Below are 26,464 nucleotides of genomic sequence, written 5' to 3'. Positions count from 1 at the left end.
AAGGAGTTGTATTTAGAGCTGGGGACCTGGGCTGCCTGCCAGGATCCAACAACCCTGCTATGAGAAAGGTGTCTACCCCCTTCAGCCCAGAACCTGAAGCCCCCTAACACACCTCATCTGCATGTCCCTCTGCCAGAACCCCATCCTGGGGTTCAATGTCCCCCAAGGCAGCTGGGGGCCATTTGGAGTGGATTCAAGTTAAAATGGTTTCAGCCATCCATGTATCCACTCAAGCAACATTCCAGGGGCACCTATGGAATAAAGACCCTGCCAGCAGCCCTGGGAAAACCACAGGGAACAGGACCCCAGCCTGCCTTTGAGGATGAACAAGCTGGGGTGCTGTGATTGCAGCCTGCCCCCCACCTCAACTGAAGGGACTCACTGATGGCTGCGGGTCTCCGGGCAGCCCAGGGAGACCCTGGGGTGAAGTTACACAACTTTGGGGACCCATGCACCTCCACCCCCAATCCTGCCTTCAGATAAGGGCCTGAAAGAAAACCAGGGCAGGACCAGACAGGGAAGCAGCCCTGGGTCGCGAGCACTGTCCGTGGTGCTGGGGTCTCGCGGCTGCTTCCAATAGCGCCAGGAAACACCCAGCGGCCCGGAGGGCGGGACCGGGATGGGGTCGGAAGAGAAGGGGCGAGGACCCTCCAGCGTTCCCAGTCAGGCCAGGGATTCAAGGGCTTCCCTGGAGGAACAAGGCCCTTTCCAGAGACGCCTGCTTCCCGCCCTGCTTCCCATGGGCTCCCGACGCCCCCATCACCGCCCACGGCCTGCACCAGCTCTCCGGGCCTCCCGGACCGCAGCGGTCCAGCCTGACCCCTGCCGTCCCCTGGGGTTGCCTCCTCGGCCCAGCAGACAGGCCCGGTGTGCTGGGAGGCGGGCTCCAGGTGAGCCACCGTCTCCCCGCCCCCATCCCCGTCTGGAGCCGGCAGGGGGACCACAGTGGGGCTGGGCGGGACCGGGGCTCCGGCCGAGACCTGGAGGACAAGAGTTCAGGGCCCCTGCAAGCTCCGCCTTCTCGGGCTCCTTCCCGCGCCCGGAGCCCACCTGTGGCCACGTCCCGAGTCCGGCCCCCGCGCCGGGGCGGTCACTCCCCCAGCTTCCTCGCTGCCCAGCTACCCACGGGGTGACACTCGGGCCCCGCCGGGCGTCCAGTGGGCAGCGCCCCCTCCCCACCCCGCTGCGGGCCGGCTCCGCGGATGCCTGGGAGGAGAGGGGGCTGCCCCGGCACCGCTGGGCCCTGGGGGCCCCTGGCTGGGTCCAGTGAGTCCCGCGCGGCCCCAGCCCTGCCTGGCCTGGGCCCCCAGGTGTTGGCCGCCCGAAGCATGTCGCCTTCGCCACCGCCCGCCCGCCACGCTCCGCCGCAGCCTCGGCTCCAGCCGCCCCGTAGCCCCGCAGCGCCGCCCCTGCCCCCGCCTCTCCGACGCCTGCGATCGGGGGCGAATCCTGGGATGAGCGAGTCCTCGCTCTAATCTCGGGACCCTCTCGTCGGAGCCAGGCCCAAGCCCCGCGGGGAGGAGAGCAGTGCCACCAAAGGCTGGGGAGAGGGTGGCACAGGCGGAGGGGTTGGGGGGTAGCCGACCTAGGGGCAGACGGGCGGGACGGGAGGGACCGGAGGGGGAGCTCCCAGGCGCCGCACACTAACTTTGCCACCCGGATGGGACGGTCCGCGGGGTGAGGAAGGACCCTGAGGGGCTGGGAAGGGGCGCGCAGGCTGGGGCAACTTTCTGGGCCCAGGACCACGACCTGGGGGTTTTCTGCCCCCATTCTTACCTCTGCACCCCGCGTCCTCTCCAACCCTGCCCAACTCGGGACAGGTCCCCGAATAACACAACCCTCCCCATCCGCACCCCGAACCCCAACGCCATCCGTTTCCCCAGCCCAGCCCCACTGGTCATCACCAGGGATTGAAGTGTGAACCGCCCCCTCTGCCACCGGGACTTGAACGTTCGCAGGAACCGACCTCGCCCACCTCCACCCGGTGACCCCCTGGGGAAAAAACCAACCAGGAGGGAACTTTACCGAAAGGGTCTTAGGGTGACCAGGCATCTTCTGACCATTATCTTCCCATCGGGGTTGACGGTGATCATTGTTCAAACTTGTTGGTGCGAGCAGCCGCGGGCGAGGCCGGACGCACCGTCCTGGGCCCAGCTCTCGCCGCGTCCGGGCCACGAACCCTCTGCGGGCCGAAGCCGCGTCCGAGCGAAGCTGGGAGCGCGCGGCCCGGTGGCCTCGCTGCTCAGGCCTGGGCGGGCAGCGGAGGGAGCGGCGCGGCTGCCGGAGGGCGGCGAGGGCGCCCGGCCGGGCCGTCTCTGCGTCTCCGCCCTCCCCGCTTCACATTTTGGGGACCGGGAGGCGGCGCGCCCCCAGACCGCCGGCCGCGCGTCTGCCTGCTCGGGCTCGCTCGCTGGGCGGGAAGGTGCCGCGGCGCGCAGACGGGCTCCCCGCGGCGGGCGCCCTCATCCCCGGCCCCGCGCCCTCGGTGCCGGCTAAAGGCGGCCCCGGGCCCGCGCCCCGGTCCCCAGCGCCTCCGGGCCGCGCCGATCCTCAGCCCCGCGCCGCGCCGCGCCCATGGCTCTCGACGAGGGCAACCCGCGCCCGCCGCGCGCTCTCTCGCCCGCTGGCTCCGCCGCCCGCGCTCTGGTGTCCGGCGTCCGGCCCCGCGCAACGCTACGCCCGGAGGCGCCGCATTGTTCCTCGGAGGAGGCGGCCGAGCGGCGCTGGGGCGGCCCGGGAGCTGCAGCTGCGCTTCCAAGGCGCGCCAGCGCCACCTCGTGGCCGCAGCCCCGCTGTGCGCCCTGCCCGGGGCCGTGCGGGGCTGGGACGCCGAGGACCAGCTTCGAGGACGGGCGGGCGGGGGTCCCTGCTCCTTCCCCTGAGCCAAGCAGCTTCCCAGGGCGCCACCAGCCCCGAGGGCCGAAAGCTGCTTTGGCTCCCGCAGAGCACAGAAGAGATGCGCACCCAGCGGAGACCCTTCTCTTCTGCCAGGTGCCTCCATGGGCTTCCTCATCAGCCGCTTCCCACGATTTCGCTTGGCAACACATGCCTATCTTCTGCCCCTCCCTGGTCAGAAACTCCCGTGGCTCCTCTTTGCTTACTGATCTGAGTATAAACTCGGCCTGTGGTGCTGGGGCCCGCTCACAGAGCCAGGCGCAGGGGCGTACTGAGTTCTAGCCCCAGATCCTCCACTAGCCAGTGGGCGATCACGTGTGCACGTCTCAGAGTCTCCATTATGAAATGATAGTGACCAGAAGCTCGCCAAGGTCCCTTGCAACCCTAAAGCATGTAGGATCTCATGTCGTCTCTTAGCATCTAGGCGTCCTCCCCTCCCCCTCCTCGTACTTCCTGGCTCTGGGGATGTGTTTGCAGTTGCAGAGACAGAGACTCCTGGGAGCTCGCAGAGCCAGCCTGAAGAAAGCTCTCCGGCTTCAAAAGCACTTCCCGAGGTCATATCTGACCACCCCACCCTGGGAAGTGCCCAAAGCCTCAGTCATGTGTCAAATGACTCTGAGGGTCTTCCCAGCTCAGGCCACGATGCTGCAGCCTGGCTTATGCGAGGAGGAGACTTTATTTTCCTCCAGCTGGGCCTGGTCCCCTCCAACCCCCCATACCCAGGCCCCTTGCTGCCTGCCCTGCCCACCTCCCGGCCCCCTTCCTGGGCCATTACTCACTGGCCGTGACTCACGCTCTCTGCTTTGCTGCTCCTTCTTCATCAAAATTTACCGGTGCTGAGTTCCATTATCTCACTGCCTTGCTCTCTGCTAATGTGAAAATGGGTGATAAATTGGTGTTAGCAGATATAATGTGTTACACAGGCTAGGTAACAAATTTGCATTGAACAAGGACATGCTGACCGTGCCTTTGTGCAGAAGAGTGATGAATGGTGGCAGGAAATTTGGGCATCGTGGCAGGCTGGCTAAGGAGATGTTGGAGGGCAGAGGTCTCTGCCAGGCCTGTAAATCACATCTCATGCCTGGGTGCCTAAATCTGCCACAAACCCTGGCAATAAGCCATATCTACACTAAGGAATGAAATGGTCCTTCTGATTAGGTGTCTCTCTTCTGATTGGGGGTTCTTCTGATTGGGTAGGCTTAGGGGGTGGCATTTATATCTGGTTGCCATTTTAGGCCAAAGGGGAAGCCTCTTCCTCAGTGGTGGAGATGGGGTTCCCTAGAAGGCATGGCCACCTCTGGTGTGGGTCATCTGGGGAGGTGGCCTACCCTCCACAGAAGCCAGAATTTAGAAGGTAGGGGAAGGTACTCCCCTCTTCCCCTGGGCCACACTCCCTTAGATCTGGACTTTGAAGTTGGAGCGGGAAAGCCTCTCTGCCATTTGACGGCTGGCTTGGGCCAGGGAGGGAAGCAAGCAGAGGACGGCCAGTGACTTTTTTTTTTTTTTTTTTTTTTTGAGATGGAGTCTCGCTCTGTTTCCCAGGCTGGAGTACAGTGGCGCAATCTCGGCTCACTGCAAACTCCGCCTTCTGGGTTCAAGAGATTCTTCTGCCTCAGCCTCTTGAGTAGCTGGGATTACAGGCACGTGCCACGATACCTGTAATAAATGCCTATAAAAATGCAAAATTTTTGTATTTTTAGTAGAGACCGGTTTCGCCATGTTGGCCAGGCTGCTCTCAAACTCCTGACCTCAAGTGACCCGCTTGCCTCGGCCTCCCAAAGTGCTGGTATTACAGGCATGAGCCACTATGCTGGGCCAGCCAGTGGCATTTTGCAAGCCAGATTGTCCAGCTGCCTGTCCCTTTTGAAGTCTGTCCCCTTTTTTTTGGCCTCTTGTCTGCAGTAAAGTTCAGTGTAAGCAGTCCTGCTTGCTCTCCACTGTGCTGTAGGCATTAGGAGAAAAACTGTGAATCCCACATCATGCAGTCTTGGGTATAACCTCTTCATGCCTCAGTTTCCTCAACTATAAGTGGGGCTCCTTATAACCTGCTTCATAGAGCTGTTCTGAGGATTGAGCCGCTTAATGCAGGTAAGTAGCCCGTTGCCAGGACCTCCTGAGCCTTTCAAGCATGGTGGTTCTGATGGTTGTTACTGTCCGTCAGGAACAGATGCTGTTTGTGCCCAGTCCTGGTTCCCACTGCAGTCACCTCTGCAAGCTAAGAGGCAGATGACTGAGAACACCTTCAACTCTCTGCCTGAGGACGTTTTTTAATGGCTGTGGGAATATGCTAGAATACAAAAGGGCAAGAAAAAAGGACCCTGGACAAAGGATCAACACCCTGGAAGCAGCCCTCAAGCAGCGGATAGACACCCCCACTCCCTCTTCCTAAGGGGGATACTCCGCGGCGTGTTACCCCGTGGCTCCCCAGGTTCCCAGCAAGTTTGAGCTCCAGTCACCCGTGGTGTAGCCAGGCTGTGATGCCCCTGTGTTCACTCCCTTCCCTCCTGTCTCATTCCACTCCCCGGTCAATGTTCCTGGGGTCACCATCCAAATAAACCACTTGCAGAATCCTATTCTGAGCATCTGTTTCTGGGGGACCCACACCAAGATCCCAAGATCCTGCCTCATCGACTGGTGGTTCTCAGCCCAGATTCCAGCAGAATCACCTGCAGAATTTAGCAAAATTGTCCTTATTCTGATCCAGTACCTGAGGTGCGGCCTGGGCACACTGGTGCATTGATGCCACAGGTTATGCTGACACAGGCAAGGTGGGGAAGCACTGTTCTGGACAAATACTTGTGGCCTCCTGAGGAGGAAGGAAAGTCTCTGGAAGCAAGCCAGAGAACAGGGGAGTAGGAACGGCGGCAACTGCTGCAGGGCCCGGCCAAGGACTGACGGTGGGCCAGGCGCCGTGACTCACGCCCGTAATCCCGGCACTTTGGGAGTCTAAGGCAGAAGGAATGCCTAAGCCAAGAGCTTGAGACAACCAGCCTGAGCAACATAGTGAGACCCCATCTCTACCAAAAACTTTAAAACTTATCCAGGTGTGGTGTCATGCACCTGTAGTCCCAGCTACTCAGGAAGCTGAGGCAGGAGGATCACTTGAGCCCAGGAGATCGAGGCCGCAGTGAGCTATGAGCGCAGCACAGCACTCCAGCCTGTGTGACAGTGCAACACCCTCTTATAAAATAATAAATAAATAAGGACTGACATCAGGTGTACCCATTTCCAAACCCCATCCCTCTTCACTGTTTCTCTCCTGAAGCTATCAACAGACCCACAACCAGCCAAATGCACAGCAGGATGCACATTCACCCGGGTGCCCTAAATATAGCAGTTCCTGGCAGGGCACGGTGGCTCATGCCTGTAATCTCAGCACTTTGGGAGGCCAAGGCGAGTGGATCACAAGGTCAGGCATTCGAGACCAGCCTGGCTAACATAGTGAAACCCCGTCTCTACTAAAAATACAAAAAATTAGTTGGGTCTGGTGGTGGGTGACTGTAATCCCAGCTACTCAGGAAACTGAGGCAGGAGAATCGCTTGAACCTGGGAGGTGGAGGCTGCAGTGAGCTGAGATCACACCACTGCACTCTAGCCTGGGCCACAGTGCAAGACTCCGTCTCAAAAAAAAAAAAAAAAGCCAGGTGCGGTGGCTCACACCTATAATCCCAGCACTTTAGGAGGCCGAGGTGGGCAGATCATGAGGTCAGGAGTTCAAGACTAGCCTGACCAACATGGTGAAACCCCGTCTCTACTAATACAATAATCCCAGCTACTCAGGAGGCTGAGGCAGGAGAATCGCTTGAACCTGGGAGGCAGAGGTTGCAGTGAGCCGAGATTGTGCCACTGCACTCCAGCCCAGGCAACGGTGCAAGACTCCGTCTCAAAAAACAACAACAACAACAACAACAAAAAAAAGCATTTCCAGCCCCTCCCCCTGCCCTTGGGTCCTGCTGGCCTGGCTGGAGGGGTCAGAAGAAGCCCACAGTCGACAGAATTCCCTGGCCAGGCAGTGGAGGCCTGTGTCCAAACAGGCAGAGGACTCCGGGGAAGGGTGCAGTGAGGTAAGTCCTGCCATTCAGAGGTCCAAACTCAAAATACTGACAGGGTGGGCCAGGAAACAAGGGAAGGGGAGTGGGGTGTTTCCCAGGCAATCACAACAAACCACAACAACCTGCGTGGTTTAAGGCAACTGGAATTTATTTCTTCACATTCACCCTGCTCAAGGGGAGGGGCTGGAAGTGCTGTATTTAGGGCACCTGGGCGAATGTGCCTCCTGCTCTGCATTTGGCTGGTTGTGGGTCTGTTGATAGCCTCAAGAAACAGTGAAAAGGGAAGGGGTTTGGAAACAGGGACACCTGATGCCAGTCCTTGTTTATCTATTTGTTATTTTATAAGAAAGGGCATCGCACTGTCACCAGGCTGGAGTGCGGTGGTGCGCTCATAGCTCACTGCGGCCTCGATCTCCTGGGCTTAAGCGATCCTCCTGCCTCAGCTTCCTGAAGGCCAGAAGTCTGAAATCAAGGTGTTGATAGGGTCCGTTTCTTCCAGGCTCTGAGAGATAAACCACCCCAGGCTTTTCTCCCAGCTCCTAGTAGCCCCAGGCAGCCCTTGGCGTGTAGCTACCTCACTCCAGTCTCTGCCTTATCTCCGTCTGGCCTTATCTGGGCGTATCTCTGTGTGCCTGAAAATCCCTCCTCTGGGAAGGACACTACTCATTGATTCAGGGCCCACCCTAATCCTACAGGGCCTCACCTTAACTAGTTAAATCTGCAAAGACTCTATCTCCCAATAAGGTCAGAGTCTGAGGTTCTGGGAAGACATGGATTGGGGAAGACACTGTTTAACCCACTACGGGGACCTAGTTCAAATGACCAGCGTGGCTAAAGACCGTCAAGGGCTGCAGCCCCCGAAGGGGACACGTCACCATTGCATTGTGTGACTGTGGGCCCAGTGATTTCAAGAGAAGCCAGAAATCTGGGCTTCTCCTGTGAAGTCGCATAATTTTAAAATGTAGGCTCAGTATTTTTAGAACATTGTGCAAGACCAATAAAATCCACCGGAAGGCCTACCATCTGGGCCCCCTGCGCGTGTCACTGGAGGGCAGAGCAGTGAGCCCACCAGCCCACCCACCAGGCAAGTCCAGCTTCCCTGAACTACCCCACCACCCTCAAGCCTCAGGCCAAGCTGCCCAGACACCTGCCTGCCCCAGCGAGGAAAGTCAACAGTCCTAGGTGCACTCTGGGGGTGGGAAGGCTGGGCTGCTTCCTAGGGACCCCTGGACCCCCTCACTGGTCCCGCTGGAGCCTCACTGGGCATCAGAGGCTCGACTGCCACTCCTACCTTCTGAAGGCTTCAAGGTTGTTTTTAGAGCTCACAGACGGGGCCTGGGGTGTGTAGAGGGAGAAGAGAAACAAGCCATTTACCATGTTTGAAATCCCCATTTAATGTGCTCCGACTGCAGCAGCACACAGCACATTACGAGGCAATAGGCCATTGTCCTTTGCCGTAGTGTGCAGCATTAATAATGTCACAACAGCATTTACTGACACCGCGTACAAATCAGCAACAGTGGCACTGCGCGGGGACAACTGGCCCTCACACACCAGCCACCTCGAGTGCAGAGGCCACGAGGTGGGGAGAGCTGCTTCTCCAATGCATATTTTATGCTTTCTGTTTCACAACATTTAGGCTAATCCTCTGATTGAAAGGCAGCGTCTAGGATTTATTTTTATTTATGACAGAAGGCCATTCTACCGCACAGCTTGTGGGAGCTGCGAGCAGAGCTATTGTACTTGCCCTGTTCTGCAGGAAAGGTAACCACTGTGTCTGGGGTGTGTGTGGCCAGCCAAGCAGGCACCAACCAGACAGGCAGCCCTCCTCCTCCACATAGGCCCCATCCCAGTGCTGGAAACACAGGTGAACACTTTATCATGATCAGGAGATTCCATTTATTGAGCATCTACTATATGCCAGTGATACGGTTTGACTCTGTGTCCCTACCCAAATCTCATCTGGAATTGTAATCCCCATAATCCTCATGTGTTGAGGGAGGAACCCCGTGGGAGGTGATTGGATCATGGAGGTGATTTCCCTCATGCTGTTTTCGAGATAGCGAGTGCGTTCTCATGAGATCGAGATAGCGAGTGCGTTCTCATGAGATGTGATGGTTTTATAAGAGGCTCTTCCCCCTCATTCCTCATTCTTCTCTCTCTCCTGCCACCTTGTGAAGAAGATGGCTGCTTCCCCTTCCGCCCTAATTGTAAGTTTCCTGAGGCCTCCCCAGCCACATGGAACTGTGAATGAATTAAACTTCTTTCCTTCCTGAATTACCCAGTCTCAGGTAGTATCTTTATACCAGTGTGAAAACAGACTAATACAGCCAGGAAATGAACCAGGGACTCTAAATGTGTTATGTTCACATCATTATTTTATTTAGAGTTACAGGGGATTAAAAAAGTTAGCAGGGCAACTATTTTTTTAATGACACTGATAGGGTTTGGATTTGTGTCCCCACTCAAATCTCATGTCGAATTGTAATCCCCACTGTTGGAGGAGGAGCCTGGTGGGAGGTGACTGGATCAGGGCGCAGAATTCCCCCTTGCTGTTCTCGTGATAGTGAGTTCTCACAAGATCCAGTTGTTTAAAAGTATGTAGCACCTCCCCACCGCCTTCCTCCTGCTCCTGCCACGAAGCCGCTGCCTGCTTCCTCTTTGCCTTCCGCTGTGATTGTAAGTTTCCTGAGGCCTCCCCAGCCATCCTTCCTGTACAGTCTGTGGAATAGTGAGCCAATTAAACCTCTTTTCTTTATAAATTACTCAGTCTCCAGTGTTTCTTTATAGCAACGTGAGAAAGGACTAATACAGACCCCCTTTCTTTCTGAACAGTTTCTCTGGTTAGATCACAGATCACTGCAGAAATATGGGATCAGCAGAATCAGTCCCCAAAGATGTCCACCTCTTAATCCCCAGAACCTGTGAGAATTAGGTTGCTAATCAACTGAGTTTAAAATGCAGAGATTAGGTCAGGAGTGGTGGCTCACGCTTGTCATCCCAACACTTTGGGAGGCTTAGGTGGGCGGATCACCTGAGGTCAGGAGTTCGAGACCAGCCTGACCAACATGGAGAAACCCCGTCTCTACTAAAAATACAAAAATTAGCCAGGCATGGTGGCGCATACCTGTAATCCCAGCTACTCAGGAGACTGAGGCAGGAGAATCGGTTGAACCCAGGAGGCGGAGGTTGCAGTGAGCCGAGATCATGCCATTGCACTCCAGCCTGGGCAAGAGCAAAACTCTGTCTCAAAAAAAAAAAAAAAAAAATGCAGAGGTTATCCTAGATTATCTGGGTGGGCCTTCAACCGAACCCAGGTTCAGCTGCTTGCCACCCAAAAGCCAGACATGAGCAGTAAGGTTGGACAGAGGAAAAGCAGGTTTATTCAGGAAGCCAGCAAAACCAGGAAGATGCTGAACTAGTGTTCAAAAGTAACAACTCCAATTTTTTAGGCTAGCCAGAGGGTTTTTGTGGGAAGGGGATATGGGGAAGAGGAGGGCGTTGGGATCTAGAGGTGATGAAGGACCACAGACATCTGGACATCAGTGAGGGTCAGAAGAGGTTGAGAACTTATTTGTCCTTGGTCCGGTCACAGTGTGCCTGTAAACTGTCAACAAAACATAGCTAGTTGTTTACAGACTTCGCCTTTAATCCCACAGTTTCAAAAACTACATGATTGCTGTTTTGCATTTTGTCTCAGTGCTCTAAAATTATCCTAGCAGACGTGCAGGAATGAGTAAAGGCCTCTTAAACACAAATGGAGGGAGTGATGTTTGTTCTTTGCTTCTTCACTGTTGCAGGCCTAATGTAACCTCAAGTGCTGGAAGTCAGAAAATGACACCCCAAAATATGGCACTTTGACATGCTAAGTACAGTCATCCCTCAGTATCCATGCAGGATTGGTTCCAGCACCCCTGCAGGTACCAAAATCTAAGGATGCTCAATTTCCTTATATCATATTTGCATGTTATCTGTACATATCCTCCCATATACCTTACAGCATCTCTAGATTACTTATAATACCTAACACAACATAAATGCTATATAAATAGTTATATTTTTTAATGTGTATTTTTTTTTTTTGGAGACCGAGTCTCGCTCTGTCGCCCAGCTCACTGCAACCTCTGCCTTCCGAGTTCAAGCGATGCTCCTGCCTCAGCTTCCCAAGTAGATGGGATTACAGCCAGGCACCACCAGGCCTGGCTAATTTTTGTATTTTTAGTAGAGACGAGGTTTCACCATGTTGGCCAGGCTGATCTCAAACTCCTGACCTCGACTGATCCACTCGCCTCAGCCTCCCAAAATGCTGGGATTACAGGCATGAGCTGCCATGCCTAGCCAGTATTATTTGTAAATGTTGTATTGTTATGATTGTTTTTTAATGTTTTCCATTAGCAATTGGTTGAATCTGCAGATGTGGAATGCACCGATGCAGAGGGCTGTATTTTGAACTGAAGCAGCAGCCTCAGAACGAAGGTCTCTCTGCCCTTCTCCAGTCTCCATCCTATGTCTCCATCCTTTCTTTCCCAAAGCACAGGGAGGGGCTTTCCTGAAGCTTCTCTTATCTAAGGGAAGTTCCTCCAGAAGGAATGCAATTGTCTTGGCCCCGGAACCCACACTAACCAGAGGAGAGACTAATGCCTTTGTTCCCAGTGCAGCTCCTGCCCTCGCCCTCCGTTGCTGGTCGCCACCACCCTCCAGGAGCCTGTAAGCCCCTAATTCTTTCTGTAGCTCAAAATGCTATTTAAGCTTCAACCATCCGGTCCTTCTTGGAGGCGCCTACCCTGTGTGACCCCTGTGCACATGCACCTCGTAAATGTGTGTCTTTCCTCCTGCTCATCTGTCTCCTGCTGAGTGCATTTTTCAGGCTCGAATATTGAACCTCCAGGAGAGACAGAGAAGGTTCTGTCACTCCTACACAAGGATCCTTATATACAGAAGAGGGAGACAAAACAAGAGTGTCAGAGTGAGACAGCACCAGAAAGACTCCACCAGCCATTTCGCTGGCTTTGAAGGCGGAGGAAGAGGCCGCAAGCCGGGGGATCCAGGCAGCCTCCAAAAGCTGGAAAAGGAAAGGAGGTAGGTTCTCCCCTAGAGCCTCTGGAAGGAACGCAGCCTGGCCAACACATTGACTTTAGCCTCTGCGAGCCCAGAAGGATCCAAGACAGGTCTCAATCCATTTAGAAAGTTCATTTTGCCAAGGTTAAGAATGTGCTCATCACACAGCCTCAGGAAGTCCTGACGACATGTGCCCAAGGAGGTCAGGGCACAGCGTGGTTTTATACATTTTAGGGAGACATGAGACATCAATCAGATACACTTAAAATATACATTGGATCAGTTCAGAAGGCGGGATGACTTGAAGCAGTGGGAGGGGAGGGCTTCCAGGATATAGGTAGATTTAAATTGTTTCTCGGCCCAGCGTGGTGGCTCATGCCTGTAATCCCAGCACTTTGGGAGGCCGAGGTGGGAGGATCACCTGAAGTCAGGAGTTCGAGACCAACCTGGCCAATATGGTGAAACCCCATCCCTACTAAAAATACAAAAAATTAGCCAGGTGTGGTGGCGCATGCCTGTAATCCCGGTTACTCGGGAGGCCGAGGGAGGAGAATCGCTTGAACCCAGGAGGCAGAGGGTGCAGTGAGCCGAGATCACACCATTGCACTCCAGCCTAGACAACAGAGCGAGACTCCCTCTCAGAAAAAAATAATAATAGTAAAATAATAAATTAAATAAAATGTTTCTGATTGGCAATTGGTTGAAAGAGTTATTATCCGTAGAAAGGAGTGTCTGGGTTATGGTAAGAAGTTGTAGAGACCAGAGTTTTATCATGCAGATGATACCTCCAGGTAGCAGGCTTCATAGAGAGTAGATCATGAATGTTTCTTATCAGATGAAGTCTAAGTTGATGTTCAATGTTAGTCAGCTTTTCCTGAATTCCAACAGGGAGGAGGTCATAATGAGGAGTGCCCTGGCCAAGAGCAGGGAGTCCATTCAGATGGTTGGGGGGAACTTCGAATTTTATTTTATTTATTAATTTTTGTTTTTGTTTTTGTTTTTTTGAGATAGAGTCTCGCTGTGTCACCCAGGCTGGAGTGCAGTGGTGCCATCTCAGCTCACTGCAAGCTCCGCCTCTTGGGTTCGTGCCATTTGCCTGCCTCAGCTCCCAAGTAGCGCCACTACCATGCCTGGCTACTTTTTTCTATTTTTAGTAGAGACAGGGTTTCACCGTGTTGGCCACGATGGTCTCGATCTCCTGACCTCGTGATCTGCCCGCCTCGGCCTCCCAAAGTGCTGAGATTATAGGTGTGAGCCACCGTGCCCAGCCAGAATTTTATTTTTGATTTACACCTTCAAGAGACCATTTTGGACCTCCAACCTCCAGAACTGTAAGATGATAAATCTGTGTTGTGTTAAGCCGTGAAGTGTGTGGTGACAGCAGGCGTAGGAAACTGACACATGCAATCCTGTTAGAGCTGCTGTGTCCAGGCACTGTGACGCCCAGTGCTCCCCATGTGTGAGCTCATATCCCCATTAACAGATGAGGGAAACTGAGGCTCGGAGCAGTGAAACATCTTGTCCAAGGGCTCACCACTGATCCAAATGCAAACACAGGCCCAGTAGACCTCAGAGCCCACGAACTTACCTTCTGTCCCTTGCTGGACACAAAACCCTGGGCCAGGAGTCCCAGGGGCAGGCATGAGCAGGCATGGCCCTGGGAAGTTCAGGCCCCAGGAAAAGGGCTCCCTCCCAGAGCTGCAGGTGCCACATGAGGAGGGGCTGACACAGCAGGCCACCAGGCACAGAGGTGCTTCTCCACCCAGCTGCCTCGGTTTCCTCCTCCTGCTCCCTGAACGCCCCCGGATTGTCTCAAAAGAGCGGCTGCCCAAAGACACCTCCTGCTCTGGTTGTGATCTGGGCGAGGGTGCTGCAGGATCTCAGGCCGTGGCGGAGCTGCCTCCCAAGACCACCTTGAAATCCGTCCCTGTTTAGCAAGATTTTATGGTGTCCAGTTCCAAGTGGGAGCTTGCCACACTGAGACAGCCATGACTTTCCCATCTTCAACAGAAGGGAAGTAGATGGGGGGTGTGGCAGATGGACCCCTTTGTTGGTCCATCTCTGTTCCAGCCTCCGTGGCTGTACAGAGGATGCCGTGGGAGAGCCGTGGCCCCTGCTTTGTCCTCTGAGAGGTTTGAGGAGAAGGTGGGGATGGACACATGCACCCCCTCAAGCTAGGAGGAGGAGTTTAATCTATTGCCCACTGAGGCCTCCCAAGTGTCCCAAACAGCATCTAACATGAGCCGCATGTGACATGAGCCGCATTTGACAGAGGGGTTTTCAGTGAAAGGATGAATGAGTGTGGGGATGAGGCAGGAGAAGGTGGGGATTCAAAGGACCCCAGTCCCTAAGCCCAGCCCGACATGGTGGTCAGCCAAGGCTGTTTCCTTCCACCTTGCCCTCTGTGCCCACTGCACTGTGCATGCCCCCTCTTCTCGTGAACCATTCACCCCACACCTCCAGCCCATGCCAGGCAAAGAGTGTCTGCCTCACACCGCCTCCTACTCTCCATGTTCCTCCACCGGCTCCTCTGTGGAGCTCCCTGACACTGGACATCACCGTAGGGGCAGCTTCCCGAAACTTCCCGATTCATCTCAGACTCTTCTCAGCCTGCATTTCATCATCCACTAGGTATTCATCCACACAGCCACCCCCAGGGCCGGCCCAGCCCCTTTCCCTGCCTGTCAGGGACAGGTAGCACATGGGGTGAGGGTCTCGCCTGGGCAACCCTGGAAGCACAGCGGTGCCTGCAGGATGGGCCAGGCTCTTCTCAGCTTCCTCACTCACTGTGAGACCCCGGAGCCCAATGGGCCTTGAGTCCTGCCTCCCCTTCCCGACCCAGACCTTGGCAAATCACCCTCCAAGCCTCAGTTTCCTCACCTCTAAATTGAAGATCGCACCTGCGGACTTCTCATGGGGCCTGACACAGAGCTGGCTTCTGTTTGTGGCTTATGTGTCTACTAAATTATAAGCTCCTGAGGACGAGAATCAGGCACAGAGAAACAAAATCATTTTATCATTAGCTTCCATTTCTTTAACACCCACTTTGTACCAGGCAAACATCTCATCAGTTCATACAAATAACCATGTGAGAGCCTGATCCTGTCTTATAGGCAAACACTGAGGCCCAAAAAATGAAGTAACTTCATGGCTAAGTGCATCTCCAAGAGAAATGAAAACACATATCCACATAGGAGCTTGTATATGCATGTTCATAGCAGCATGACTCTCTCTTTTTTTCTTTTTTTTTAGATGGAGTTTTGCTCTTGTTGCCCAGGCTGGAGTGCAATGGCATGATCTCTGCTCACTGCAACCTCTGCCTCCCGGGTTCAAGTGATTCTCCTGCCTCAGCCTCCCAAGTAGCTGGGATTACAGGCATGTGCCACCATGCCCGGCTAATTTTGTATTTCTAGTAGAAACGGGGTTTCTCCATGTTGGTCAGGTGGTCTTGAAGTCCTGACCTCAGGTGATCCGCCTGCCTCAGCCTCCCAAAGTGCTGGGATTACAGGCATGAGCCACCGCGCTGGGCCAGCATCACGACTCTTAACCAAAAAGTGGAAGTAATTCAAGTTTTTCATCAATGGATGCATGAATAAACAAAACGTGATTTATCCATGTGATGAAATATTATTCAGCCTTAAAAAGGAATTATTCTCAAAAAAACTAGAATAGAATTACCATATGATTCAGCAATTCTACTTCTAGGTATAAACCCAAAAGAGTTGCAACTAGAGTCTCAAAGAGGTATCTCTTCACCCATGTTCATACAGCGTTACTCACAACAGCCAAAGGGGGAAACAACCCAAGTGTCCATCAGCAAATGAAGAAATAAACAAACTGTGGTATGTCCCTACAGTGGAATATTATTCAGCCTTAAAAAGGGAGGAATTTGGCCGGGCATGGTGGCTCACGCCTGTAATCCCAACACTTTGGGAGACCAAGGCAGGTGGATCCCAAGGTCAGGAGATCAAGAACATCCTGGCTAACATGGTGAAACCCTGTCTCTACTAAAAATACAAAAAATTAGCTGGGCATGGTGGCACACGCCTGTAATCCCAGCTACTCGGGAGGCTGAGGCAGGAGAATTGCTTGAAACCAGAAGGTAGAGGTTGCAATAAGCCAAGATCACACCACTGCATTCCAGCCTGGGCAACAGAGTGAGACTCCATCTCAAAAAAAAAAAAAAAAAAAAGGAAGGAATTTATGTCTGGGTGTGGTGGCTCATGCCTGTAATTCCAGCACTTTAGCACTGTAGGAGGCCAAGGCAGGCAGATCACCTGAGGTCAGTAGTTCGAGACCAGCCTGACCAATATGGTGAAACCCTGTCTGTACTAAAAATACAAAAATTAGCCAGGCGTGCTGGAGTGCACCTGTAGTCCCAGCTACACAGGAGGCTGAGACAGGAGAATTGCTTGAACCAGGGAGGCGGAGGTTGCAGTTGAGTCCAGATTGTGCCACTGCACTCAAGCCTGGGCGACAGAGCGAGACTGTGTCTCTGCCTCAAAAAAAAAAAAAAAAAAAGGAATTTCTGACACATGCTGCAACATAGACAAACCTTGAAGACATTATGTTGAGTGAAATAAGTCATGCACAAAAAGACAAATACTATGGGATTCCACTTACATGAGGTTCCAAAATAGTCAAACTCAGGGAGACAGAAAGTAGAACGAGGGTTCCCAAGGGCTAGAGGGAGGAGAGAATGCAGAGTGGTTTGTTGGGTATAGAGTTTTGTGGGGTTTTTTCATTTTGTTTTGTTTTGAGACAGGGTCTCTCTCTCTCTCTCTGTTGCCCAGGTTGGAGTGCAAATGGCATGATCACAGCTCACTGTAGCCCTGACCTTCTGGGCTCAAGCTATCCTCCTTCCTTAGCCTCTCAAGTAGCTGGGGCTACAGGCATGCACCATCATGCTCAGCTAATGTTTTTAAAAAATTTTTTAGAGGGGTCTCTTTATATTGCCCAGGCTGCTCTCCAACTCCTGGACTCAAGTGATCCTCCCACTTCAGCTTCCCAAAATGCTGGCATTACAAGCATGAGCCATGGTGCCCAGCCCGGTTTTACGAGATGAAAGAGTTATGAAGATGGATGGTGGTGATGATCACATAGTAATATTTAGTACTTAACACTACTAAACTGTACACATAAAAATGATTAAGATGAGGCCAGGCACAGTGGCTCACACCTGTAATCCCAGCACTTTGGGAGGCTGAGGTGAGTGGATCACCTGAGGTCAGAAGTTTGAGACCAGCCTGACCAGCATGGTAAAACCCCATCTCTACTAAAAATGCAAAAATTAGCCAGGCATGGTGGCACATGCCTATAATCCCAGCTACTCAGGAGGCTGAGGCAAGAGAATCGCTTGCACCAGGGAGGCGGGGGTTGCAGTGAGCCAAGACCACTTCATTGCACCCCAGCCTGGGAGACAAGAGCAAAACTCCAACTTAAAAAAAAAAAAAAAAAAAAGATTAAGATGGCTGGGCACAGTGGCTCATGCCTATAATCCCAGCACTTTGAGAGGCTCAGGCAGGAGATCAGCCTGGACAGCAGAGGGAGACCCCATCTCTACAAAAAAATTTTAAAAATTAGCCAGGCATGGTGGCTGTTGTCCCAGCTACTCGGGAGGTGGAGGTGGGAGGATGGCTTGAGCCCAGGAGTTTGAGGCTGCAGTGAGCCATGATGGCACCACTGCACTCCAGCCTGGGTGACAGAGCAAGACCACATCTTAAAACAAAACAAAACAAAACAAAAATTAAGATGGTAATTTTATGTTATGTGTATTTTGCCACATTTAAATTTTTAAAGGAATGAAATACTAATATGTGCTACAATGTGAATGAATCTTGAAAACATTACGTGGGGTGAAAGAAGCCAAACACAAAAGGGCAAATATTGCAGATTCCATCTACATGAAATGTCCAGATAGGCAAAGCCATAGAACCTGAAAGCAGATTCATGGTTCCAGGGCCTAGGGGCAGGGGGAATGGAGGATAACCACTAAAGGGTACGGGGTTTCTCTTGGGGATTCATATGGTTTGGCTGTGTCCCACCCAGATTTCATCTTGAATTGTAACTCCCACAATTCCCACGTGTCGTGGGACGAATCCAGTAGGAGGTGATTGAATCACGGGGGCGGGTCTTTCCCGTGCTGTTCTCGTGATAGTGAATGAGTCTCACAAGATCTGATGGTTTTATTTTTTATTTTTAATTATTTTGAGATGGAATTTTGCTCTTTTTGCCCAGGCTGGAATGCAGTGGCATGATCTCAGCTCAGTGTAACCTCTTCCTCCCAGGTTCAAGTGATTCTCCTGCTTCAGCCTCCTGAGTAGCTGGGATTACAGACATACACCATCACAATGGGCTAATTTTTTTGTATTTTTAGTAGAGACTGGGTTTCACCATGTTGGCCAGACTGGTCTCAAACTCCTGACCTCAGGTGATCCGCTCACCTCAGCCTCCCAAAGTGCTGGGATTATAGGCATACGCCACCACGCCAGGCCGATCTGTTGGTTTTAAAAAGAGGAGTTTCCTTGCACAAGCTCTCTCTTTGCCTGCTGCCATCCACGTAAGATGTGGCTTGCTCCTCCTAGTCTTCCACCGTGGCTGTGAGGCCTCCCCAGCCACGTAGAACTGTAAGTCCAATAAACCTCTTTCTTTTGTAAATTGCCCAGTCTCAGGTATGTCTTTATCAGCAGGGTGAAAACGGATTAATGCAGGGGTGATGGAAATGTTTTAACTGGAAAGTGACGTTTGCACAATGGTGAATATACTAAGAATTTATAAATATACTAAAAACTACTGAATTGTACACTCTAAAGGGGTGAATTTTATGTGAATTATATCCCAGTTTTTTTTTTTTTAATGAAGTAACTTGCCCATGATTACACAATTAGTAAGGAGAGTCGGGATTTGAACCCAGACTCCCTGGCTGCCCTGTGCTCTGATATCTTACAGACATGGTGTGTTTGTTAACATGGAGGACCAGCACTGAATAAATGTCACATCTCTGATGAGAGCTTAATAAAGAGAAAACACTTAAGGAAGAAAGACTCGAACCCATCCTCGGATTCCCACGGTGAAGACAGCCCTCATTACTGCCAGCCACCAAACCCTCCCAAGGGCCTCTGACATATTATTTTGGGCACTTAAACCTTTCCTTCTAGAATATGGGTCATAAGCCCTTTCTCTCCCCCATCTTCTCTCCTCTGACTGATGACAAAGAATCTTAATTAAGTGTCCCTTGGCTGCTGGTTTAATTTGATAAATATAAAATTGAAGCATGTTAATAAAGCCATCCATCATCCCAGATCTCAGCAGTTCTTTGAGCTGAAGGCTCTACTTTTTTTTCCCTAAGTCAATTTTTAGGATGATAATGAATTGGGTCTTGTTCAGGAATATCAGAGAACACAGGGACTCAGTGAGATGTCAGTGGGGGCTGCTGGAGACCCAGGAAAAGGGAACATCTCCAGGGACCTCTGCTCCCGTTCTCCCGAACTCTCTCTCTCTCTTTTTAAATTTTTTTCTTGAGACAGAGTTTCGCTCTGTCGCCCAGGCTGAAGTGCAATGGCGCGATCTCAGCTCACTGCAACCTCCACCTCCTGGGTTCAATTGATTCTCCTGCCTCAGCCTCCTGAGTAGCTGGGATTACAGGCACCCGCCACCACACCCGACTAATTTTTGTTTTTGTTTGTTTGTTTTTTGTTGTTGTTTTTGAGACAGAGTCTCACGCTGTCGCCCAGGCTGGAGTGCAGTGGCGTGATCTCGGCTCACTGCAACCTCTGCCTCCCAGGTTCAAGTAATTCTCCTGTCTCAGCCTCCCGAGTAGCTGGGACTACAGGCACCCGCCACCACGCCTAGCTAATTTTTGTATTTTTAGTAGAGACGGGGTTTCACCATAGTGGTCAGGCTGGTCTCGAACTCCTGACCTCAGGTGACCCACCCACCTCAGCCTCCCAAAGTGCTGGGATTACAGGCATGAGCCACCGCACCCAGCCTAATTTTTGTATTTTTAATAGAGATGGGATTTCACCATGTTGGCCAGGTTGGTCTTGAACTCCCGACCTCAGGTGATCTGCCCGCCTCAGCCTCCCAAAGTGCTGGGATTACAGGTGTGAGCCACTGCGCCTGGCCCCTGCCCCCGGACTCTTACAGAACCCCATAATGGCCACCCCGCCCCTCCTCTCTGCACCTTCCCCCCACCTACCCCACCTTGTGGCCCATCCCCCGCCTCCGCACCTGGCCCCAACCCCTCTGCCTGTTCCTCTAACTGCCAAGCCCAAGCCCTTATCAGGTGCCTCTCCCACCTCCTCACCCAGCTTCTAAAACTGCCCCCCTCTTAGTTCCACTCTCTCACTCCATGGAGTAGAAGGCATTTTGTGTGACTTGCAAGTCTCAGAGAAGCCAGGCCCAGCTCCTGGGCTGTGCTCAGCCCCACCGGGGGCACCTGAGCCCCAGGCATAGCTCGTCCAGCCCTAGACTTACCCTTGGCCGGCCGAGCTCAACAGCCTTGGGCGGTAGGATGTCCTGACTGTCCTTAGCGGCTCTTGCCTTGAAGGAAGAGTTGAGTCAACACAGGTAGGGACCACTCAGACATGTAGGGGCTGCCCTCCAAGCTCCCTGTCCTGAGTTGTCCAAACTTCTGTCTGCCTCAGGGCTGCTGGCTGTCCGGGGACCCGGATGCTCAGCATCATTCTCTTCCAAAAGGCCCCTCCTTGGTTTCCTGACAATCCGGCCTGTGATATTTGAAGCACGCAGAAATACCACTTGCGCATGGTTGAGAAAAAGGTCATCGCCTCACACTGAGTGCGTGGTCAGCTCGCGCTGCGGTAACAGATCAAAGACCAGGGGCTTAAACAACGGGCATCGCTTTCTCACAGGTCTGGCAGCCGGAAGCCCAGGATCAAGGTGTTGGCGGATCTGAAGGCTACTGAAGGATTGTCTTCCTGGCTTGTAGGCGGCCTCTCCTTGTTGTATCCTTACTGGTGGAGAGCGGAGCGGAAGCAAGCTCTCTCTTGTCTTTTTATAGGGGCTTTCATCCATCTACACGGGCTCCACCCTTTTGACCTAATTACCTCCCCAAGGCCCCATATTCAAATACCGTCACACCAGTTGAGGTTTCAACATATGAACTTGGCGGGGGCAGAAGGCAAACATTTCAGCCATAGCCCTGAGCTAACCCTAAGACTCCCCAGCATAGGGGGGAGGTTGCAGTGAGCTGAGATCACGCCACTGCACTCCAGCCTGGGCAACAGAGCAAGACTCTGTCTCAAAAAAAAAAAAAATGACTCCCCAGCGTATTATCTTATGTAAAAGCACAGACTTTGGATCAGACAGCCCTGGGTGCACATCTCAGCACTGCCGCTTACAGGTTGCCTGGGCTGGAGCACCTCTCCTGCCTGGCTGGGCTTGGCCTCCTCAACCATATAAATGACGTACAGCATAAGGCTGGGCTCAGCTGCTCACACTTGGAATCTCAGCACTTTGGAAGGCCAAGGTGGGAAGATCGCTGGAATCCAGGCATTCGAGACCACCCTGGGCAACATGGCAAAATAAAAAATACAAAAATTAGCCAGGTGTGGTGGCGTGCACCTGTGGTCCCAGTTCCTAGGGAGGCTGAGGTGGGAGGATCACTTGAGACTCACTGCAGGACTTCGAGACTGCAGTGAGCCATGATTGTGCCATTGAACTCCAGCCTGGGTGATGGAGCAAGACTCTGTCTCTAAATAAGTAAATGAATGATGTCATAAGATCACATCCTCCAGCCGGGCGCAGTGGCTCACACCTATAATCCCAGCACTTTAAGAGGCCGAGGTGGGCAGATCACCTGAGGTCAGGAGTTCAAGACCAGGCTGACCAACATGGAGAAACTCAATCTCTACTAAAAATACAAAAATTAGCTGGGCGTGGTGGCGGATGCCTGTAAGCCTGGCTGAGGCAGGAGAATTTCTTGAACCTGGGAGGCAGAGGTTGCAGTGAGCCGAGATCGCGCCATTGCACTCCAGTTTGGGTGACAGAGCAAAACTCCATCTCAAAAAAAAAAAAAGTATCTCCCCCCTCGGGCCATGGTGAGGACTGTGGGGCACTCAGCGGGGCCTGCACATATAGCTTTCAGGATTAATATCTCACAGGGGAGCCCCAAGGCTCTGGCGCCTTCTCTCTTCCTCCTCAGCTAAAACCAAAGGCTTGACAGCCACCAAGATCTGTCCTCCGGGTGCTGAGGCCGTGCTTCTCCTTCTAATTTGGTTGTTTTATCAACCAAGTCCAGAGTCGTCCTCAGGCCTAATGGGTAGAGATAAGAATATTCTTCATTCCTGTTTCTTAGAGAAAGCAGACACTGCCTGGAGGGACCCGAAGTAGATGGGCTTGCAGTTGGCTCCCCGGGTGACACTGATGCTTCCCTCAGTGCAATCCATCTGTGAGCAGCGCAGTCTGGAGATGCTGCAGGCCTGAGGTTAATGGCAGACTCTGTCATTTCCTTGTACATTCTGCAACTGCAGTTATTTGTAAGACACGGCTGGGAGTTTGCCCCTAAGTGCTATTTTGGTTGATTGCTGGTTAGGCGTATATATGGTGCATCACGGCATTTAATTGGCATGATGGTGCGCACTGTTGACGTACCCCCTTTGATGTCTGGAACCTGGGAAAGCCAGGGACCAACCAGGTCAATGAGTGGAGACATGGAGCACCAGTGTGCGCTTGGCCAGGGCACCTAGAACTCCAGTCCCTCTAGAGCTCACGGTAATTATGGACAGGGAACTTCCCCCTGAGCTGAACCTTACCAGAGCATACTCTATTTCTTGTTTGAAAAAAAAAAAACCAAGGAGAAATTCACATAACATAAAATTAACCATTTAAAAATATACAATTCTGCCAGGGGCAGTGGCTCACACCTGTAATCCCAGCACTTTGGGAGGCCGAGGCGGGTGGATCACCTCAGGTCAGGAGTTCGAGACCAGCCTGGCCAACATGGTGAAACCCTGTCTCTACTAAAAATACAAAAATTAGCCAGGCGTGGTGACATGCACCTGTATCCCAGCTATTCAGGAGGCTGAGGCGGGAGAATCACTTGAACCCCGGGGTGGAGGTTACAGCGAATCGAGATCGCGCCTACTTCACTCCAGCCTGGGAGAAAGAGCGAAAGTCCGTCTTGAAAAAAATAAATAAAATAAAATATACAATTCAGTAGCATTTAGTACATTCACTTTTTTTGTGCAACCACCACTTCTATCTCCAAAATATTTCATCACCCCAGAGGAAGACTCCATTCCCACTAAGCAGCCACCCCTCATTCTCCCCTCCCCCCAGCCCCTGGGGACCACTAACCTGCTTTCTGTCTCTATGATTTACCAATTTGGGATATCTCACATACATGAGATTATAAAATATGCGCTCTTTTATGCAGTTTTCTTCTTTTTTTCTTTGAGACAGGGTCTTGCTCTGTCACCCATGCTGGAGTACAATGGCATGATCACGGCTCACTGCAGCCTCCACCTCCTGGGTGCAAATGATCCTCCTACCCCAGCCTCCCAAGTAGTTGGGACCACAGGCATCCACCATCCAGCCTGGCTAATTTTTTTTTTTTTTTTTTTGGAAAGACGAGGTTTTCCTATGTTGCCCAGGCTGGTCTCAAACTCTTGAGCTCAAGCAGTCCTTCCTTGGCCTTCCAATATGATGGGATTACAGACATGAGCCACCCATGCCCGGCCTTTTGTGTAATGTTTTAAAGGTTCATCTACATCATAACAGATATTAGAACTTCATTCCTTTTTATGACTAAATATTTCATGGTATGGCTACACCACATTTTGTTTATCCATTCATCAGATGATGGACATTTGGGTTGTTTCCACCTTTTGACTACTGTGAATAATGATGCCCTGATTCTCCACCACCACCTACTCCTTCTCTTCCCCCTCCTCCCCTTTTCCCCCTCTCCTCCTCTTCATTTTTCTCCTTCTCCTTCTTATGATTATTCTTATTTCTCTCCCTCGTCCTCATCTCCTTCCTTTTCCTCCTCCTCTTCTTCTTTTAGTTAAAAATTTTGGCTGGGTTAAATAGCTCATTTGTAATCCCAGCACTTCAGGAGGCAGAGGTGGGAAGATTGCTTGAGCCCAGGAGCTCAAGACCAGCCTGGGCAACGTAGTGAGACTCCCATCTCTACAAAAACTCTAAAACTTAGCCAGGCATAGTAGCATGTGACTGTAGTCACGGCTACTGAGGAGGCTGAGGTGGGAGGATCACTTGAGCCTGGGAGGTTGAGGCTGCAGTGAGCTTCGATCACACCATTGCACTCCAGCCTGAGCGACAGAGTGAGACCCTGTCTTAAAAAATAATAGAAAAATAAAATAATTTTGTTTGAAAAAGTAATACTTGTACACAGTACAAAATTTAAAGGGCTCTCACAGAGCATATGGTGAATTGTCTCTTTTCCACACCTGCCCCTCACAGCCATCCAGTTCCCCTCCATGGAGTCAACCTACGGCACCAGTTTCTTGTACCTTCCTGTATCCTTAGTACTGTTTGTAATGTGCGGCAACAGACACTAACACAGGCACTTCCTGCTCTGTGGGTTGAATGTTTGTGGAAAGCATCTGGAAGAGCTGTTCAGTTAGAAAGAGTTCATTCTCTCCCTGGCTAGAACCCCCCCTCAAGAAACAATCCAAGCCTCAAGTTAAGACCCATTATGGAGGTGTTAGGAAAATTTATCCAGAGTGGTAGAAATGGTATGAACACAGCAATAAATTAAGAGTCAGTTGTGGCCAGGCTCAGTGGCTCATGCCTGTAATCCCAGCACTTTGGGAGGCGGAGGTAGGTGGATCATCTGAGGTCGGAGTTCAAGACCAGCCTGGCCAACATGATGAAACCCTGTCTCTACTAAAAATACAAAAATTAGCCAGGCATTGTGGTGGGTGCCTATAATCCCAGCTACTTGGGAGGCTGAGACAGGAGAATCACTTAAACCCAGGAGGCAGAGGTTGCAGTGAGCCGAGATTGTGCCACTGCACTCCAGCCTGGGCAACAAAGAGCGAAACCCCGTCTCAAAAAAATAAAAATAAAATAAAATAAGTCAGTTGTAAAGATGCAAAGACTAATTAGCAGAGGGAGAGGCTCTTCAAAACAGGCACGGAGAGCCCCATTCAACAGCTGTGCCTTAAGTACGATGGGAGGTCCCCACGGGAGGGAGGGAGGAAGCCAAGGGTCGCAGCTGGAAGAAAAGTGAGCTAAGAGGAAAGCAACCCCATAGCTGATCATTTATTTGGGAGAGCCGGGCCAGGTCCTGACTGAGAAAAGACCTCATGGACTTGAGGCCCAGTGCTGCTATCTTTAAAACAGTCCACCCGTGAGGTCAGCTCTGAGCTGGCTTCTGGGAACTTGGCACTTGAACCACTCCTCCATTCCCTGGCTGATAAGGGTGACTCACTGTGCCTAGCCTGTGTATGCAAACAATATGGGTTAGGATAAATAACTGCTTTTTTTCTTTTCTTCATTTATTTATTTATTTTTGAGACAGGGTCTTGCTCTGTTGCCCAGGCTGGAGTGCAGTGGTGTAATCTTGGCTCACTGCAACCTCCACCTCCCAGGCTCAAGTGATCCTCCACCTCCTGAGTAGCTGGGACCACAGGTGCATGCCCCCATGCTGGGCTAATTTTTTTATTTTATTTTTGTACAGATTGGGTCTTGTTATGTTACCCAGGCTGGTCTAGAACTCCTGAGCTTAAGCAAGCCTCCTGCCTCAACCTCCCAAAGTGCTAGGATTACAGGCATGAGCCATTGAACCTGGCCCAACACCTGCTTTTCTTATGGGAGAGTTTTTTTTTTTTTAAAGTTGCTCAGTAGGGATTGCCTATGTGACCAGCCCTCAGTAAAAACCTTGGGTTCTGAGTCTCTAAGGGGTATCCCTGGGCAGACATATTGCACATGTGTTTCTCTCGGCTGGGGAAGGAGCATGCTCTGTGAGCGCCCTCGAGGGAAGGAGGAAGCCCCTGATGGCTGTAACAGAATGCTGCAGACTCCACTGGGTCCCATGAGCCCTTCTGGCAAATCACCAAGTGTGTGGGCCGTCCCAGGGACCGCCACAACCAGGACCAAAAGGAAAGATGGAAACTGAGTAGCAATCTACAAAAACTGTCTCAGGAATCAAGAATCGGTTTGTGCTATATTTATGGGTTGCCTTGGTTACGAATAGTCAAAAAATTTAGAACCCCTGTGGGCTTAGCAGAGCAGTCATGAAAGACTGGCCTGGGTGAGGTTCGTGATGAGAGAATGCAGAACAGGACCTAGGAGAGGCATTGCAGGGAGTCGAGCCCTCACAGAACTGCCCAGCATCCCAGGTCACAGGTCCGGCAGGGCTGTACTGTCTGCTGTTTGGGGACCACCAGCCATTCTTCACTGTTAAGACATGAGCACCCCACAGCAGCCTGACCACATCCCCCACTCCAGGCCATCCCTGCTCATGTCATGGCCCT

General features: G+C 52.1%; 1 protein-coding gene and 1 long non-coding RNA gene across 2 annotated transcripts in view; both read right to left on the bottom strand.

The window, feature by feature from the left end:
• MGAT5B (alpha-1,6-mannosylglycoprotein 6-beta-N-acetylglucosaminyltransferase B) overlaps positions 1-2,720 on the bottom strand; it is an 85,134-nt gene extending 82,414 nt beyond the window's left edge. Inside the window, exon 1 of the mRNA XM_055101150.3 lies at positions 2,026-2,720. Coding sequence (XP_054957125.1) covers positions 2,026-2,093 — 68 coding nt within the window. The 5' untranslated portion in view covers positions 2,094-2,720. The remainder of the gene's footprint in view (positions 1-2,025) is intronic.
• A 6,585-nt stretch (positions 2,721-9,305) lies between these two features.
• LOC103786060 (uncharacterized) lies at positions 9,306-24,336 on the bottom strand. The gene is made up of 4 exons (XR_004667379.4): positions 20,481-24,336; positions 16,629-16,688; positions 14,886-14,980; positions 9,306-9,668 (listed from the first exon to the last, which is right to left on the bottom strand). It is a non-coding gene; the product is annotated as an uncharacterized LOC103786060 (long non-coding RNA).
• Between the last annotated feature and the right edge of the window lie 2,128 nt (positions 24,337-26,464).

Source organism: Pan paniscus, chromosome 19 (genome assembly GCF_029289425.2).
Source record: "Pan paniscus chromosome 19, NHGRI_mPanPan1-v2.0_pri, whole genome shotgun sequence".
Taxonomy (NCBI): domain Eukaryota; kingdom Metazoa; phylum Chordata; class Mammalia; order Primates; family Hominidae; genus Pan; species Pan paniscus.
The sequence above is the reverse complement of the archived record's forward strand: the minus strand, read 5'-3'. Positions and strand labels throughout refer to the sequence as shown.